General features: G+C 39.2%; 1 protein-coding gene across 2 annotated transcripts in view; it reads left to right on the top strand.

The window, feature by feature from the left end:
• The window catches only part of LOC139537509 (protein phosphatase 1E-like), a 109409-nt gene that overhangs the window by 76519 nt on the left and 13737 nt on the right, over positions 1–19153 (top strand). For both annotated transcript variants that reach the window (XM_071338901.1, XM_071338902.1), the window contains one exon: positions 16579–16700. In XM_071338901.1, coding sequence (XP_071195002.1) covers positions 16579–16700 — 122 coding nt within the window. The remainder of the gene's footprint in view (positions 1–16578; positions 16701–19153) is intronic.

The following is a 19153-nucleotide window of genomic DNA, read 5'->3' as shown; positions in this document are numbered from 1 at the left end:
GATTAATCGGTATTGGCTTTTTTGGGTCCTCCAATAATCGGTATCGGTATCGTCGTTGAAAAATCATAATCGGTCGACCTCTACTAGACAACCATTTTCAAGTCTTGCCATCAATTTTCAAGGCGATTTTAGTCAAAACTGTAACTGTAACTCGGGAACATTCAATGTTCTCTTGGTAAGTAACTCCAGTATATAGCCTTGTATTTTAGGTTATTGTCCTGCTGAAAGGCAAATTTGTCTCCCAGTCTGTTGGAAAGCAGACTGAACCAGGTTTTCCTCTAGGATTTTGCCTATGGTTAGCTCTATTACGTTTCTTTTTGTCCTAAAAAACTCCCTTGCCAATGACAAGCATACCATAACATGATGCAGTCACCACCATGCTTTAAAATATGAAGAGTGGTACTCAGTGACGTGTTGTGTTTTATTTGCCCCCCCAAAATAATTATTTGTATTCAGTACATAAAGTTTACTTTAGTGCCTTATTGCAAACAGGATGCATGTTTTGGAAAAATATGTATTCTGTACAGGCTTCCTTCTTTTCACTCTGCCATTTATGTTAGTATTGTGGAGTAGCTATAATGTTGTTTATCCATCCTCAGTTTTCTCCTTTATCTGTAACTGTTTTAAAGTCACCATTGGCCTCATGGTGAAATCCCTGAGCGGTTTCCTTCCTCTCTGGAAACGGAGTTAGGAAGGGCGTCTGTATCTTTGTAGTGACTGGCTGTTGATACACCATCCAAGTGTAATTAATAACTTCACCGTGCTCAAAGGTATATTCAATGTCTGTTTTTTGTGGGGGTTTTTCATCTACTAATAGGTGCACTTCTTTGTGAGGCATTGGAAAACCTCCCTGATCTTTGTTGTGGAATATGTGTTTGAAATTCATTGCTCGGCTGAGGGACCTTACAGATAAATGCATGTGTGGGGTACAGAGATGAGGTAGTCATTAACAAATCATGTTAAACACTATTATTGCACACAGTTCATGCAACTTTTTATGTAACTTGTTAAGCAGATGCAAAAGCGTTTGCCTGATGCAAACACCAGCATAGTTGAAAATATGGAAAGTGGTACTCAGTGATGTGTTGGATATGCCCCAAACATAACGCTTTGTATTCAGGACAAAAACTTAATCCCTTTGCCACATTTTTTGCAGTATTACTTTAGTGCTTTGTTGCAAAACGGATGGATGTTTTGGAATATGTTTATTCTGTACAGGCTTCCTACTTTTCACTCTGTCATTTAGGTTTGTTTTGTAGAGTAACTACAAAGTTGTTGATCCATCGTCAGTGTTCTCCTATCACAGCCATTAAACTCTGTAACTGTTTTAGTCACCATTGGCCTCCTGGTGAAATCCCTGAGCGGTTGCCTCCCTCTCCGTCAACTCAGTAAGGAAGGATGCCTGTATCTCTGTAGTGATTCGGTGTATTGATACACCATCCAAAGCCTAATTAATAGCTTCACTATGCTCAAAATATTCAGTGTCTGATTTTTTTTTTTTACCATCTACCAATCTTTGCCCTTCTTTGCGAGATTAGAAAAGCTCCCTGGTCTTTTTGGTTGAATCTGTGCGTGAAATTCACTACTCGACTGAGGGACCTTGTTAAGCAAATGTTCACTCAACTTATTTAGGCTTGCAATAACAAAGGGGTTGAATACTAATTGGCTCAAGACATTTCAGCTTTTAATTTAGAATTGATTTGTAAACATTTCTAAAAACACAATTCCACTTTGACATTATGGGGTATTGTGTGTGTAGGCCAGTGACAATCTCAATCCATTTTAAATTCGGGCTGTAACACAACAAAAAGTGGAAAAAGTCAAGGGCTGTGAATACTTTCTGAAGGCACTGTATATAGAAATAACCCAGTAAAGGAGTTGTCAGCCAATAGATGAGAAAAACTGCAAGATGTGAAGCTCCAACACATTGTATCTGTTGTCGTCACTATGAAAAGCAACGCACGTTGTTAGGTTTGTAAAATAGAATTCACAGAGATAAATGTGTGAAAAGAGCCTCTCTCTCCTCCTCATCCCCATTCCTTCACACTGATCTGACTTCACTGTGTCGCACAAGCAGAGGGGGGACCTTATTGGCTGCTGACGAATGTGCCGGAGTCCCTCAACCAATGAGGGCTACACTCGTCGGCACACACCCCTCTCAGCAAGGCAGTGACAGAGTATGTGAGCTAGCGAGAGAGAAAGAGCGAGGAAGAAAGACAGAATGGAAACGCGGAGGAGGTGGACTAGCAAATATGGCAGCTTGGGACCGATGAGGCTGTTAGCATCTCTCTCTCGCTGTAGCACTGTCATCCATATAATCGCATATAAGGAGACCATGTCTTACCTATGTCATGTATTTTTTCACACACAAACACACACACCACTTAACCACAGATCCACCCCACATTCTCTTCCTACACAGACATACACATACAATACTGTACACTCATACCAACGCACACGCCTCCCACCACAACCTCAGGCCATCTACCCACTCCCTGTCCTCTCCACATTCAGATAGAGTAGTATTTTTTTATGAGCAAGTGGGTCCAACTTGAAAGAGGGTTTATTTGAGAGTTAGATTGTTGGTGAATAAATGGATACCAGAGAGGAATCAAAGATGTGTTCAGTCAAAATATATTTTGTACTGTGTTTTAAATTGACTCATCTCAGCACTCAACATGAATGCATTGAATTTTAGTGGTTTCAGAATAATCGTGACTCTTTTGAAAAACCACCAGAGGTAGAGGAGGCCTTATGTTTCTCTCCAACTCGTTGTAAGCATGTGTCATGGGATGACCACACGTGTGTGTGTGTGGGTGTCAGGAAAAGCTCTCTGCTTCTCTTGTCCAGCTCTCTACACACACACACCACCAACTTTAAACCCCAGAGAATATCCTACTAACTGCTCTCTAGTAACACAGGAGTTACATAAGCACTGATACTAGCATTGTACGGCGTAAACTGGCTGTGCCAGATGCTTTTTGCCAAACTAGGCTACCTGTACAACTTCGCTCAGACCATTAGTCTAGTACACAAGACATCTTCATTTAGAATACAACAAATCTCCTCTGTAGCTCAGTTGGTAGAGCATGGCTCTTACAAAGGCAGGATATTTTGGGGTTTAATTCCCGGGACCACCCATACAGTGGGGCAAAAAAGTATTTAGTCAGCCACCAATTGTGCAAGTTCTCCCACTTAAAAAGATGAGAGAGGCCTGTAATATTCATCATAGGTACACTTCCACTATGATAGACAAAATGAGGGAAAAAAATCCAGAAAATCACATTGTAGGATTTTTAATGAATTTATTTGCAAATTATGGTGGAAAATAAGTATTTGGTCACCTACAAACAAGCAAGATTTCTGGCTCTCACAGACCTGTAACTTCTTCTTTAAGAGGCTCCTCTGTCCTCCACTCGTTACCTGTATTAATGGCACCTGTTTGAACTTGTTATCAGTATAAAAGACACCTGTCCACAACCTCAAACAGTCACACTCCAAACTCCACTATGACCAAGACCAAAGAGCTGTCAAAGGACACCAGAAACAAAATTGTAGACCTGCACCAGGCTGGGAAGACTGAATCTGCAATAGGTAAGCAGCTTGGTTTGAAGGAATCAACTGTGGGAGCAATTATTAGGAAATGGAAGACATACAAGACCACTAATAATCTCCCTCGATCTGGGGCTCCACGCAAGATCTCACCCCGTGGGGTCAAAATGATCACAAGAGCGGTGAGCAAAAATCCCAGAACCACACGGGGGGACCTAGTGAATGACCTGCAGAGAGCTGGGACCAAAGTAACAAAGCCTACCATCAGTAACACACTACACCGCCAGGGACTCAAATCCTGCAGTGCCAGACGTGTCCCCCTGCTTAACCCAGTACATGTCCAGGCCCGTCTGAAGTTTGCTAGAGAGCATTTGGATGATCCAGAAGAAGATTGGGAGAATGTCATATGGTCAGATGAAACCAAAATATAACTTTTTGGTAAAAACTCAACTCGTCGTGTTTGGAGGACAAAGAATGCTGAGTTGCATCCAAAGAACACCATACCTACTGTGAAGCATGGGGGTGGAAACATCATGCTTTGGGGCTGTTTTTCTGCAAAGGGACCAGGACGACTGATCCGTGTAAAGGAAAGAATGAATGGGGCCATGTATTGTGAGATTTTGAGTGAAAACCTCCTTCCATCAGCAAGGGCATTGAAGATGAAATGTGGCTGGGTCTTTCAGCATGACAATGATCCCAAACACACCGCCCGGTCAACGAAGGAGTGGCTTCGTAAGAAGCATTTCAAGGTCCTGGAGTGGCCTAGCCAGTCTCCAGATTCCAACCCCATAGAAAATCTTTGGAGGGAGTTGAAAGTCCGTGTTGCCCAGCAACAGCCCCAAAACATCACTGCTCTAGAGGAGATCTGCATGGAGGAATGGGCAGAAAATACCAGCAACAGTGTGTGAAAACCTTGTGAAGACTTACAGAAAACGTTTGACCTCTGTCATTGCCAACAAAGGGTATATAACAAAGTATTGAGATAAGTATTTGGTCAATAACAAAGGTTTATTTTCCACCATAATTTGCAAATAAATTCATTAAAAATCTCATTTTTTCTCATTTTGTAATTGTAATTGTAATTTGTAATTTTCAACTATGAAAATTACAGGCCTCATCTTTTTAAGTGGGAGAACTTGCACAATTGGTGGCTGACTAAATACTTTTTTGCCCCACTGTATGTAAAAAATTGATGCACGCATGACTAAGTCACTTTGGATAAAAGCGTCTGCTAAATGGCATACATTATTATTATTATTATTATTACATTAACCAGCAATTAGTAAAATAATCGGCGCCTGAGTTAATGGGCTGTAGTATCTGGAGTAGAGATAATCACATTTTAGGCTTAAGATCAACTTTGACTCATTCTTAACTTCTCGATCTAAATTAGAATATTGTGCCGTTAAAGATAACCTATGACCTTGCTATCAAATGTTATTAATGTAGCTGCAGTTTCAACATGATCTACATTTCAGAGGATGCTGTAAATGTTTTTACTTTGTATGAGTCTCTGCCAAAAAGATATCAACTTCCCTGATGATAATTGTTACAATTGACCCAATATGTTAAACAGGTATTGTAGCTAGACCGGTTATCGCTGCTTACCCGCAATAAGATGGAATTTGAACGTGTATGGCACTTGGCACAAAGAGACATTTAACCTGTTATCTGAGATATGTTAAGTTATCTCATGTTAATTTGATTAATTCCTCTTATAGAGTAGCTAGGCCAAGTCACTTTGGTTACCCCTGTATACAGTACTTATCATACAATTAGGAATTCATCCCCCTTGGATTTCTTCACATTTTATTGTTATAAAGTGGGATTCAAATGGATTTAATTGTCATTTTTAGTTAATGATCTACACAAAATACTGTGTAATGTCAAAGTGAAAGAAAAATGTATTATTTTTTTTAATTAAAGGGGGAAAACCCACTAATATATATTTTCAAAATTCAAGTTGGTTGTTGATCATTGCTAGACAGCAATTCAAGTCTTGCCGTAGATTTTCAAGCAAATTTAAGTCAAACTTTAACTCGGCCAGTGTTTCCTTGGTAAGCAACTCCAGTGTATATTTGGCCTTGTGTTTTCGGTTATTGTTCTGCTGAAAGGTGAATTTGTCTCCCAGTGATTGGTGGAAAGCAGACTGAACCAGATTTTCCTCTAGGATTTTGTGTGTGCTTAGCCTCATTACATTTTTTTTAATTTTTTTTTACTCCCCAGTCCTTGTTGATGACAAGCATACCCATGATGCAGACACCACCATAGTTGAAAATATGGAAAGTGGTACTCAGTCATGTGTTGGATATGCCCCAAACATAACGTTTTGTATTCAGGACAAAAACTTAATCCCTTTGCCACATTTTTTGCAGTATTACTTTAGTGCTTTGTTGCAAAACGGATGGATGTTTTGGAATATGTTTATTCTGTACAGGCTTCCTACTTTTCACTCTGTCATTTAGGTTTGTTTTGTAGAGTAACTACAAAGTTGTTGATCCATCGTCAGTGTTCTCCTATCACAGCCATTAAACTCTGTAACTGTTTTAAATTCACCATTGAAATCCCTGAGCGGTTTCCTTCCTCTCCGTCAACTCAGTTAGGAAGGATGCCTGTATCTCTGTAGTGACTCGGTGTATTGATACACCATCCAAAGATTAATTAATAGCTTCACCATGCTCAAAATATTCAGTGTCTGCTGAACAGAATAAGTTTGTGCAACTTATGTGAATTGTTAAGCACATTTTGGACTTTAGGCTTGCCGTAACAAAGGGGGGGGGTACTTTTATAAGCAAGACATTTTAGTTGTAAAAAATATATAAATCAATTGTAAACATTTATTGAATTTTCTTTTCACTTTGACAGTTTTTTTGTAGATCAGTGTAAAAAAAATCACAATTAAATCCATTTCCATCCCACTTTCTAAATCAACAAAATGTGAAAAGATCAAAGGTTGGGTGAATACTTATGATAGGCACTGTAAAGGCATCCACATACTTCCCAGACGAAACAGTTCGGGAGAGTTTGTGCCTATATTATGACGGCATTTTTTTCAGGTCGCAGTTGTAAATGAGAAATTGTGCTCAGCTGGCCTACCTGGTTAAAGAAAGGTGGGAGAAAAAAATTATAATATATATAAAAAAATTTAAAGTGATGTTTTTGTTTGTTTCAGCTGTTCAGGGACACAACTTTTTTTCTGGAGGCAAGCCAAAGTTCGGAGCCGAAGTCTACACCCCTTCATTGGTGATTGGCCAACAGTATGGATTCTTCAAAGTCTTTGTTGTCATTCAACTACAGACGACTCGTTTTCATGCACATTCTTTAATTTTAAAATACTGCGTAATCATCTTGGGTAGATGTAAAATTGAGCGACTAAGATCTCCTCGAAAAAAACATCAAAATTAATGACATATTATCTTAGGTTATTTCTGACTATTTTGAGGAAGTTTATACTGGCTATGGCGTCTCAAAATGGCCAAACAGTACTATTGCCGCTTTTTCCTCATTTTTCAAGCGAAGGTCTTTTAAGGGAGTATGCAAGCACACTCATTCGGTTCGGCTAGGCGCCAGCCGAACTGAAGCATGCTGACACATTAAGATCTGGCCTGGTTACTGGGGTTACCCTCATGAGCAGCCTGTCATTGGACTGTTCTTGTGTGAGAATGTTCCTCATTCCCCTCGCTGCCTGTTGAGCTGCCTGCAATCTTAGAAAAAAAGGTGCTATCTACAACCTAAAAGGGTTCTACAGCTGTCCCCATAGGTTAACCCTTAGAAGAACCCTTTTTGCTTCCAGGTATAACTCTTTTTGGTTCAATGTGGAACCTTTTCCACAGAGGGTTCTACCTAGAACCAAAAAGAGTTCTGCCTGGAACCAAAAAGGGTTCTCCTATGGGGACAGCTGAATAACCCTTTTGGAACCCTTTTTTCTAAGAGTGTGCTTCTCCACTTCCTTTGATGAGGGAAGAGCGTATCCCTGCTTCCTCCCTCCCTCCTTTCTCTCTTCCTTTATCCCTTCATCCTCACCCCCTGCTTTGTCTCAGGGGCTATAGTGGCTACGTACGGCCACCCCCTGCTGCATATGCACACACAATTCCTGTAGCCGTCAGAGGTAGACCTTGGGCATGCCGCCTGCCCAATGAACCACTGTACCTGCTACCGTCAGGCAGTGGTGTTGTCATGGCAACCCCGTCATCAGCTGTCAACACACTGGGTGCTTCAGGTTACCATGGGTACAGGAGCTCGGAGCCACAATGGTGTATAACCTGCCCAGATTAAGGCAGCACCTGGTCCAAGGTTACGTAACGGCATCATCGCATTAGTGGAAACCAAGACTGTTTTCAGGGCAGACTTTCATTGTAGCTAGATATGTTTGAGTCGTGTCAGGGACAATTTTAGCATTTTAGCATTCTCCTAACCTGCCGTGTTAATTCTCCTAACCTGCGACGTCAATTCTCCTAACCTGCTACAAAAAGTAACTTCTGCTCTTTAAAACTGGCAGACCCGCCCTGAGAACAGTCTTGGTTTCGCCTAATGCTATAAAGCTCAAAGCAGACTTGAAAAGTGTCCATTGCACTGGGCAAAGAAATACTGTAGCTTATTATGTCTCCTCTCACACATGATCAGACACAATTCAAACGTTCACAAAGTTCTCCTAACCTGCTACGAAACATCACTTCTGTTAGTCAAAACTGGCATAACCGCCCTGAGAACAAAATTACCTGTAAATGTCGATCTCGTTTTAACGCGGAACTTCCGCGGTCCGGATTGAATCTAAGCCTAGGTCTCTTTGAAGGGAGCACATTGCTTTACAGTGTCTTCAGAAAGTATTCATGGGATTTTAATTTGTATTTTAGATAAGTATTCAACCCCCTAAGTCAATACATGTTAGAATCACATTTGGCAGCAATTACAGCTGTGAGTCTTTCTGGCTAAGTCTCTAATAGCTTTGCAAACCTGGATTGTACAATATTTGCCCATTATTCTTTTTAAAATTCTTCAAGCTCTGTCAAGTTGGTTTTTGAACATTGGTAGACAGCCATTTTCAAGTCTTGCCATTGATTTTCAAGCCGGTTTCAATACTAACTAGGCCATTCAGGAACATTCAATGTCAGGGGGGGGTTACTTGGCTGGGGCAGCAGGTAGCCTAGTGGTTAGAGTGTTGGACTAGTAACCAAAAGGTTGCAAGATTGAATCCCTGAGCTGACAAGGTAATCTAAATCCCTGAGCTGACAAGGTAATCAATAATCTGTCGTTCTGCACCTGACTGTTCCTAGGCCGTCATTGAAAATAAGAATTTGTTCTTAACTGACTTGCTTAGCTAAATAAAGGTAAAATAAAAATACATTTCAGCTTTTGATGTTTTATTAATTTGTAAAAATGTCTAAAAACATCATTTCACTTTGACATTATGGGGTATTGTGTGTAGATCAGTGAAACAAAGTAGGCAACTAGATTCAGCCGCAGACAGATGGATGGTCGGGGGTCGGAACATATTTATAATCATTTGTTCAATGCAAATTGACCCCAACTAAACCCCAAAAGAGATTGTATATGAAAATAGCAGTAATTTCATACCTTGATTACATTGAGACACGATCACATATGTCTATTTTTTATTTGTGGGAATACTCGGTAAACAGATTTAATAAATTAAACACATTTTTAGCTGAATTCCTAGTGATTTTCCTAACCAAAACTAAATTCCTTCTATAAAACTGTGGGGGGCCAAAAAAATAACAGGTGTGAAATGCTTACCTTACAGTGAAATGCTTACTTACAAGCCTTTAACCAACAATGCAGTTTTAAGAAAAAATAAGTGTTAAAGTATTTACTAAATAAACTGAAAGTAACAATAGATAACAATTTCAAAAAGAAGAAAATAGAAAAATAACAAATAATTAAAGAGCAACAATAAAATAACAGTAACGAGGCTGTATACAGAGGCTACCGGTACAGAGTCAAGGTGCGGGGGCACCGGTTAGTCGAGGTAATTGAGGTAATATGTACATGTAGGTAGAGGTAAAGTGACTATGCATAGATAATAAACAGAGTAGCAGCAGCATAAAAATGGGGGGGTAGCCATTTGGTTAGCTGTTCAGGAGTCTTATAGCTTGGAGGTAGAAACTGTTAAGAAGCCTTTTGGACCTAGACTTGGCGCTCCGGTACTGCTTGCCGAGAGTCTTTGGCAATTTTTAGGGCCTTCCTCTGACACCGCCTGGTGTAGAGGTCTTGGATGGCAGGAAGCTTGGCCCCAGTAATGTACTGGGCCGTACACACTACCCACTGTAGTGCCTTGCGGTCGGAGGCCAAGCAGTTTCCATACCAGGCAGTGATGCAACCAGTCAGGATGCTCTCGATGCTTCAACTTTTTGAGGATATGAGGACCCATGCCAAATCTTTTCAGTCTCCTGAGGGGGAATAGGCATTGTCATGCACTCTTCACGACTGTCTTGGTGTGTTTGGACCATGACATTTCATTGGTGAGGAACTTGAAGCGCTCAACCTGCTCCACTACAGCCCCGTCAGTGAGAATGGGGGTGTGCTCTGCCTTCCTTTTCCGTAGTCCACAATCAATTTCATGGTTTTGAATTGCAAATAAAAAAATGACTGGTCACCAAGCCACAGTTCCAGCGAGGAGGTCTGAGCGCAATATTAGCTTCATGGGTCGTTCTACGAAATGAGTGTCTTTTGCATCCCTTTGATATTTTAAGTAGAAATGTGTATTATTTCTTCTTTTATTTTTATTATATATATAAAAAAATATATATTCTTCGGAAGACAAATAACTTTTAGTGTTTTTATAACTTTTTTGCTACATTTTACATATACAGTTGAAGTCGGAAGTTTACATACACTTAGTTAAAGCTTGGTCGCAAATAGGTCTTCCAAATGGATAATGACCCCGAACTTCCAAAGTTGAGGCAAAATGTCTTAAGTCATTAACTTGCTTTTCAACCATTCCACAAATTTATTGTTAACAAACTATGGTTTTGGCAAATCGGTTAGGACATGTGCATGACACAAGTAATTTTTCCAACAATTGTTTACAGACAGATTATTTCACTTATAATTTACTGTTTCACAATTCCAGTGGGTCAGAAGTTTACATACACTAAGTTAACTGTGCCTTTAAACAGCTTGGGAAATTCCAGAAAATGATGTCATGGCTTTAGAAGCTTCTGGTCGGCTAATTGACATCATTTGAGTCAATTGGAAGTGTACCTGTGAATGTATTTCAAGGCCTACCTTCAAACTCCGTGCCTCTTTGTTTGACATCATGGGAAAATCAAAAGAAATCAGCCAAGACCTACCGCTCAGTATGGAGACGCGTTCTGTCTCCTAGAGATGAACGTACTTTGGTGTGAAGAGTGCAAATCAATCCCAGAACAGCAGAAAGGACCTTGTGAAGATGCTGGAGGAAACAGGTACAAGAAGTATCTATATCCACAGTAAAACGAGTCCAATATCGAAATAACCTGAAAGGCTGCTCAGCAAGGAAGAAGCCACTGCTCCAAAACCGCCATAAAAAAGCCAGACTACGGTTTGCAACTGCACATGGGGACAAAGATCATACTTTTTGGAGAAATGTCCTCTGGTCTGATGAAACAAAAATAGAACTGTTTTATCGTTATGTTTGGAGGAAAAAGGGGGTGGCTTGCAAGCCAAAGAACACCATCCCAACCATGAAGCACGGGGGTGGCAGCATCATGTTGTGGTAGTGCTTTGCTGCAGGAGGGACTGGTGCACTTCACAAAATAGATGGCATCATGAGGAGGACAATTATCTGGATATATTGAAGCAACATCTCAAGACATCAGTCAGGAGTTAAAGCTTGGTCGCAAATGGGTCTTCCAAATGGACAATGACCCCAAACATACTTCCAAATTTGTGGCAAAATGGCTTAAGGACAACAAAGTCAAGGTATTGGAGTGGCCATCACAACGCCCTGACCTCAATCCCATAGAAAATGTGTGGGCAGAACTGAAAAAGTGTATGCGAGCAAGGAGGCCTACAAACTTGACTCAGTTACACCAGCTCTGTCAGGAGGAATGGGCCAAAATTCACCCAACTTATTGTGGGAAGCTTGTGGAAGGCTACCCGAAACATTTGACCCAAGTGAAACAATTTAAAAGCAATGCTACCAAATACTAATTGAGTGGATGTAAACTTCTGACCCACTGGGAATGTGATGAAAGAAATAAATAAAAGCTGAAATAAATAATTCTCTCTACTATTATTCTGACATTTCACATTCTTAAAATAAAGTGTTGATCCTAACTGACCTAAGACAGGGAATTTTTACTAGGATTACATGTCAGGAGTTGTGAAACTGAGTTTAAATGTATTTGGCTAAGGTGTATGTAAACTTCCGACTTCAACTGTGCATTTTACATATACTGTACATTTTGCATACACATTTTGCATACACATTTTACATACATGGTACTTTTATATAAAGCAATCACATAACAATAATACTTAATCTACATACATAAGCTCTTTAAACCCAACCCTCAGCCACTCTCAGCCCATCCCACCTATCACCATAGACCACCCTCGTTTGGTTTCCATGTGCCATATTTATTTCAATTGTGCTGTGATGTTATACATAATTTTTTTACCTTTCTAATCGTATAGTTTCCACAGATTGTGAGCTAAAGATGACAACCTTTTCTACAAGTATTATTATATTATTTATTGACAGACTATGGCTTTCCAAATCGCCCAATACTGCTATTTGTAAGGTTAATTTTAATTGCATGTTGTGTTTTTTTTTTTACCATGCCTGAACCTGTGACAAGAAACAATCTAAATAGGAGCAATACCTGAATAAATGATCTGTTGATTCTGTCTCTTCGTAGCAAAATCTACAGTGCTGAGATTGTTGTATGCCCCATATATATAGCATTCTGTTGGTCGCAAGAATTTTTTATAATAATTTAAATTGTGTTGAATCAATTGTTGTTTTTTGTACCAGTTCATAAACCATGTGCTATGGAATTGGTACATCGAAAATCTCTTCCCATTTATTTTGCAACCTGTATGGCGCAGGTGTCAACATTTTTGTCCTCAAATGAAACTGGTATATTTTTCTATTTATGCCAGTTCTTTTCAGCCAATTTGTATCTATTAATATATGGCAGGCAAACAAGTTCCCTACCTTCTCCCTTTTCCATTTGCCTCCTCCATTTTTGTGGTAGTGCTGCAGTCAGTTGGTTGTAAATTTGGATTGAGCAGATATTCCCATATAAATTATTTTTGATAACTGCATATGTGACATAACTCCTCTGTTTCTATTCATAATATCATTACCAAATATAATGCAATTACATTTTTTTAAATCCCTAAAGAATGTTTTTTTATTAACCATAACATTTGTCGTAATATTTGTTCTATCTTTTCTGGAGGATAAAACAAATTGTAACCAGCTTTGTATGGCTTGTTTAAGAAAGGGCGATACTTTAGTCGGAAATTAGAAGTTGTAATCTGTATAAAGGCAAAAAGACCATTTTTGAACAAAGGATGAGCCTTTCTTAATAATCTACTGGAGAACCATTTTGGGTTTACCTTATGTATGAGTGAAGATTTTAGTGAGAGCTTTAATATTTAATCATTTTAGCACCCCAAACTCATATTCATTATATAAATAGGCACGTTTAATTTTGTCTGGCTTAGCATTCCAAATGAAATATTTTTTGCTCATATGATTTAAAAAACGAGTCATCTGGAATAGGCAATGCCATTAGTAAGTAAGTAAACTGTGATAGGACCAAAGAGTTAATCAATGTGATTTTTCCATAAATAGACAAGTATTCACCTCTCCATGGTTTCTATTGAAATTAATTGTGGTAAATTAATTTATATATTTTTTTAGATGTGAATACCAAGTATGTCCACCATCAACCCATTTTATTGGTAAACTACAAGATAGTGTTAACACTGTATTTTTTTAACGATCCAATACGTAATATGTCATAATTAGGTTTTAATCCAGAGAGGCTAGAAAAGTGATCAAGATCTTCAATGAGACTGCAGGGATACAGATTGCAGATTTAAGAAAAAACTAGAGTCATCAACATACATTGACACTTTAGTTTTTATCCCCAGGATTTCTAACCCCTTAATGTTCTTGTTGGATCTAATTTTAATAGCTAGCATTTCAATGGCCATAATAAATATATGTTTTACTCCTCTTAACAGCTCATTGCTTTCTGAGAAGTAACCATTATTTACTATTTTACGTCTGTGGTTGCTGTACATAACTTTAACCCATTGTATAAGAGATTCACCAAAATTAAAGTAATCCAGGCATTTATATATAAATTCTAGTCGTACATTATCAAACGCCTTTTTAAAATCGGCTATGAAGACCAGGCCTGGTATCTTCGATGTTTCATAATGTTCAATTGTTTCATGTAATTGTCGTATATTATCTCCAATAGAGTGTCCATGTAAAAAAAAACTGTCTGATCAGGATGAACAATATCTGGTAAAACTTTTTTATTTTTTGTGCTATGCATTTCGCCAGGATTTTTGCATTCACAACATTGAAGTGTTAGAGGCCTCCAGTTTTTTAAATGGACTGGATCTTTATACTTACCACCTGGGCCCTGTTTTAGTAGTAATGAAATCAGACCTTTTTGTTGAGTACCTGATAGTCTACCATTTGTATAAGAGTAATTAGAACATGCTAATAATGGATCTTTGAGTACATAAAAAAAGGTCTGATATACCTCTACTGGTATACCATCAAGCCCTGGTGTTTTTCCAGACTGAAAAGATTTTATTGCCTCAAAAAGTTCCTCTTCTGTAAGTTGGCCTTCACACAGGTCTTTCTGTAAATGTGTTAATTTTACATTATTATTATTATTATTATTATTAGGAAAGAAATCCTTACAGTTAACATCATTCAGTGGAAATGGAGGAGACTGCATAATCATGGATAACTCCATAATTGGTAGAATTTCTATGTTGAAGATTTTCCATCCATTTCGCTTTATTTTTGTAATACATTACACTTGATCGTTCTTGAATAAGTACATCCATTTCTTTTTGTTTTTCCTCTAACCTATTTTGTGCCTCTATAGTACAGTTTCCTTTACTATCTACCTGCGCTGTTACTTCCTCTATTTCCTTTATTAGTCTAATCTCTTTTGAGCTAGACTGCTTTAGTTTTAATGATGAGTATTGTAGTAAATGGCCTCTAAAAGTACATTTGAAAGTGTCCCACACGATAAGGGGATCTGCTGTACCTATGTTGTGCAAAAAAAATGTATATATTAAATGTAGTACACTTTAATATAAACCACATGGAACATTTAATACATCTGGTTTTGACAGGTGCATACTCTGTGACTTGTAGGAAGATTTTAACCCACTTAACCCCAACACTTCTCCAAGTTTTCACTTGATTATTTATTTCTTATGATTAATGATTCATTTTAAGGTTAAAAAAAACAACAACAAAAAACCTGTCCCTCATTTTAAGGTCAACCCTGTTATGTGAACTGAACCCTCATTTTAATATGGTGAAACTATTCCTTTTAAAAACAAAACATTCGAAAGGAACTTTGAACATCTAATAGTCAAGTCTACTATTTTTGGCAATTTTCTGGTGTTTTTTGGTGGAAACCTGAGCAGGTCGAGCATAACACGTCAACACCGTTACCAATTGACAGACATCTCTGCAAAGGGCGAGTATTTGTCAGACACTTCTCATCTGATTTGTTGCTTTTCTTTTCTTATTTGGGTTGAGGGGACCAGGACCATTGGAACAACAGAAAGAGGACATACTGTATCTTGCAGTCAAGTTTGCATTAGGAGCTTCTAAATGAATGTGGTATTTCACATTTCAAGTAGTTTCTTTGTCTTTTATTGTTTTCTCATCAGTCAAGTAAGGATTTCAGAATGGTTGTATACAGTCTTTACAAACCAGTGTACTTTTAGCAGTGATAGTCAATATAACAACACTTCAAATGGGATTTTTCCACAAGGTCTCTGAGCCAAGTTGCTATGGGGACAAGCCCCAATGTGACACTTGTGGTATAGTAATCACGTTACGACTAGTTCAAGGGCCTCAATAATATTTTGATTGCAATATAAGATTGAATTTAAACGGTTTGACATTGCGTTTTTAATCAATCCAGGGGCTTCACCCTTGTTAGCTCACCAAGAAAGGGCTACTGTATGGAACTAGATTTTACCCTCTGTAAACATATTAAATCTCCCGTGATATCTACTGTTGATACAGTGGAACAACATGAGAGCTCTGTCAGGCTCAAGTGTGAGGACTAGATTTCATAATACACTCAACGCTTGGTAGAGTGCCTATACACAACTAAAAGAGCCGTAATGGAATGGTGGCAGAACAATGCTCAGGATCCCCCACAAGTGTTAGGAAACTCCCCCATTTTGGATCCCAAAGGGTGGCTGGGTCACTCATCCCTCAGAAAAAATAGGTTACGAAACAAGCATTTGTTTCATTATGGCAACTTTTCTCCTCCGCTGAACTGATTAATGATTGATCGAAAAGCCTAGGTGGCCAAACTGATAGTAATTACATGAGAGCCGTTGATTGTGACAGTGTTCAGTCAGTGGAGCAATTGGAACGTGGAGAATTAACAGGCCTGTTTCAGGCCAAAGTACAGCCAGACAGATTTCCACTCTGGGATTGGTTAAAGCTGGTCAATGGAGGGAATTACATCAGACAGTCAAATTAATTGATATATGAGGTAGGCCTAATTATTAAAATGAGAGCTGATCATTGAGGACTGTAGGACTATAGGCTGGTCTCATTGGAGTATGATAACTCAAGGAAGCTTGATGGGGACATTACAGCCACAACCTACAACTCTCTCTCCCTCTCTCTCTCTCTGATTCAGTCTCTCTCAATCTCTATGGTATATGACTGTTATATCTGGTTGCTATAATCACCCTATACCTTCTTCCCTCTTCCTCCCACGCTTTGATCTCTCTTCCTTCCTGTTATAACGCCTCCATTTAGCTTTTTTTTCTCTCCTACAGTAACTGCCCCTTCTCCCTGGCGGCTGCCCTGGCACGGGCTACAACAGACAGTGTTCTGCAGAGTGACCTCTCCATCTACCACATCCAGAAGACTGTTGAGGATGGAGTAGACCCTTTCCCCCGTGAGTCTCTTGTCAGCCCACGCCTGACATGCAATATCAGGTCATGTACTGACCTAGCTAGGCTATTGTATGGACAGAGTTACTTGTTATACAATATATTAGCTTAAATTCAAAGCCTTTGTCAGTTTAGGTGTTGTTTCAGTCAACAGCATGGACAAATTAGAAAAATCACCATTTGTATACTCAGCTAATACTTAGCATTAAAACAGTTGCACTTCCTGGCTCACTTTTTTCATACCACAGTTTGATGTCATCCACTGTCACTTAGAATTCCCTTTACTTTGTTAGTGACAAAATAAAGCACTCTGTGGAGCGAACAAGCGAGAGCAGAGGTCTTTTAGAAAAGCAGGAAACAGCAGTCTAAATAACCCTGCAACACTCTAAGATCTCTGTGTTTTTGCCAGGGAGAGAGAGAGAGAGGCAGAAAGAATGCAGGGGAAATATAATATAATATATATATATATATATATAGTTGAAGTCGGAAGTTTACATACACCTTAGCCAAATACATTTAAACTCAGTTTTTCACAATTCCTGACATTTAATCCTAGTAAGAATTCCCTGTCTTAGGTCAGTTAGGATCAACACTTTATTTTAAGAATGTGAAATGTCAGAATAATAGAGAGAATTATTAATTTCAGCTTTTATTTCTTTCATTACATTCCCAGTATGTCAGAAGTTTACATACACTCAATTAGTATTTGGTAGCATTGCCTTTAAATTGTTTAACTTGGGTCAAACGTTTCGGGTAGCCTTCCACAATAAGTTGGGTGAAATTTGGCCCATTCCTCCTGCAGAGCTGGTGTAACTGAGTCAGGTTTGTAGGCCTCCTTGCTCGCACACGCTTTTTCAGTTCTGCCCACTAATTTTCTATAGGATTGAGGTCAGGGCTTTGTGATGGCCACTCCAATCCCTTGACTTTGTTGTCCTTAAGCCATTTTGCCACAACTTTGGAAGTATGCTTGGGGTCATTGTCCATTTGGAAGACCCATTTGCGACCAAGCTTCAACTTCCTGACTGATGTCTTGATGTTGCTTCAATATATCCAGATAATTTTCCTGCCTCATGATGCCATCTATTTTGTGAAGTGTAGCAAAGCACCCCCACAACATGATCCTGCCACCCCCGTGCTTCACGGTTGGGATGCAAGCCTCCCCCATTTTTCCTCCAAATATAACGATGGTCATTATGGCCAAACAGTTCTATTTTTGTTTCATCAGACCAGAGGACAAAAAGTATGATCTTTGTCCCCATGTGCAGTTGCAAACCGTAGTCTGGCTTTTTAATGGTGGGCCACCCTTTGCCTTGATGACAGCTTTGCACACTCTTGGCATTCTCTTGAAAAAAATTATTTTGGTCTCACCTGACCATAGCATCCAGTCCCATTGAAAGTTCCAGTAACGTTTGGCAAACTGTAGGCACTCAAGTTTGTTGTTTGATGACAGCAAAGGCATTTTTATGGCAACCCTCCCAAACAACTTGTGGTTATGTAGGTGGCGTCTGATCGTAGTTTTGGAGACTTTCTGACCCTAAGACCCAACTAACATCTGCAATTCTCCAGCTGTGATCCTTGGAGATTTTTTGACCACTCAAACCATCCTCCTCACTGTGCGTGGGGTCAATGTAGACACTCGTCCTCTTCCAGGCAGATTGTTTAACATCTCAGTTACTTTAAACTTCTGGAAATGGGCATTTTCAACCATTGAGATATTTTCTTATAGCCATTTTTGTCACACATAATTACTGTATTCTCGGGTCTTTCCCATAGTGATGGATGACTATGGGAACTTGGCCTGTGTGTCACCTCATATTTATACCCCAGTGAAACAGGAAGTCATGGCTTACCACTTAAGTGTTCCTAGTCACTCAGGTGAATTTAAAAACTTTAAATAATAATGGGAATATACTTAAGTTAGATTTTACTCATAAGAATTTCTAGGGGTGCCAATAATTGTGGCACATGTTTCATAGAAAAATATATTTCACTTTTTCACATTCATTTTTTTCAATCATTTTACTTCAATTAAAGGTTAGATTTTTGTGAATATTTCGAATGAAAGACCAAGAGGATAAACAGCAAAGACATTTTTTTTCACAGCCCGTTTTGCTCATATTTGCCAAGGGTGCCAATATTAGTGGAGGGCACTGTATATATGATTTTGGCTCAAGTAATTTGTGTGACGAGGTTGCTGTCTTGGGACAGAGGGTGGGTTGGTGAAAGCCATAATGAGAGTGGGTAAGAGGTGGTAAGAATGGAGGATACCAGTCTGTTTAGCCGGGCTCACACACAGACAAACACACACACGCAGAGCTCATACTGCTCCCTGACAGGGTTCTGGGATGGGATGGGAGGTTCAATTTAACTACAGAGCCTGGGGAGCTAGGGAGAGGAGGAGAGGAATGGAGAGGAATGGAGAGGAATGGAGAGGAATGGAGAGGAATGGAGAGGAATG

Source organism: Salvelinus alpinus, chromosome 13 (genome assembly GCF_045679555.1).
Source record: "Salvelinus alpinus chromosome 13, SLU_Salpinus.1, whole genome shotgun sequence".
In the NCBI taxonomy this organism is placed as follows: domain Eukaryota; kingdom Metazoa; phylum Chordata; class Actinopteri; order Salmoniformes; family Salmonidae; genus Salvelinus; species Salvelinus alpinus.
Note: the sequence above shows the minus strand (reverse complement) of the source record. Positions and strands in the feature narration are given on the sequence as shown.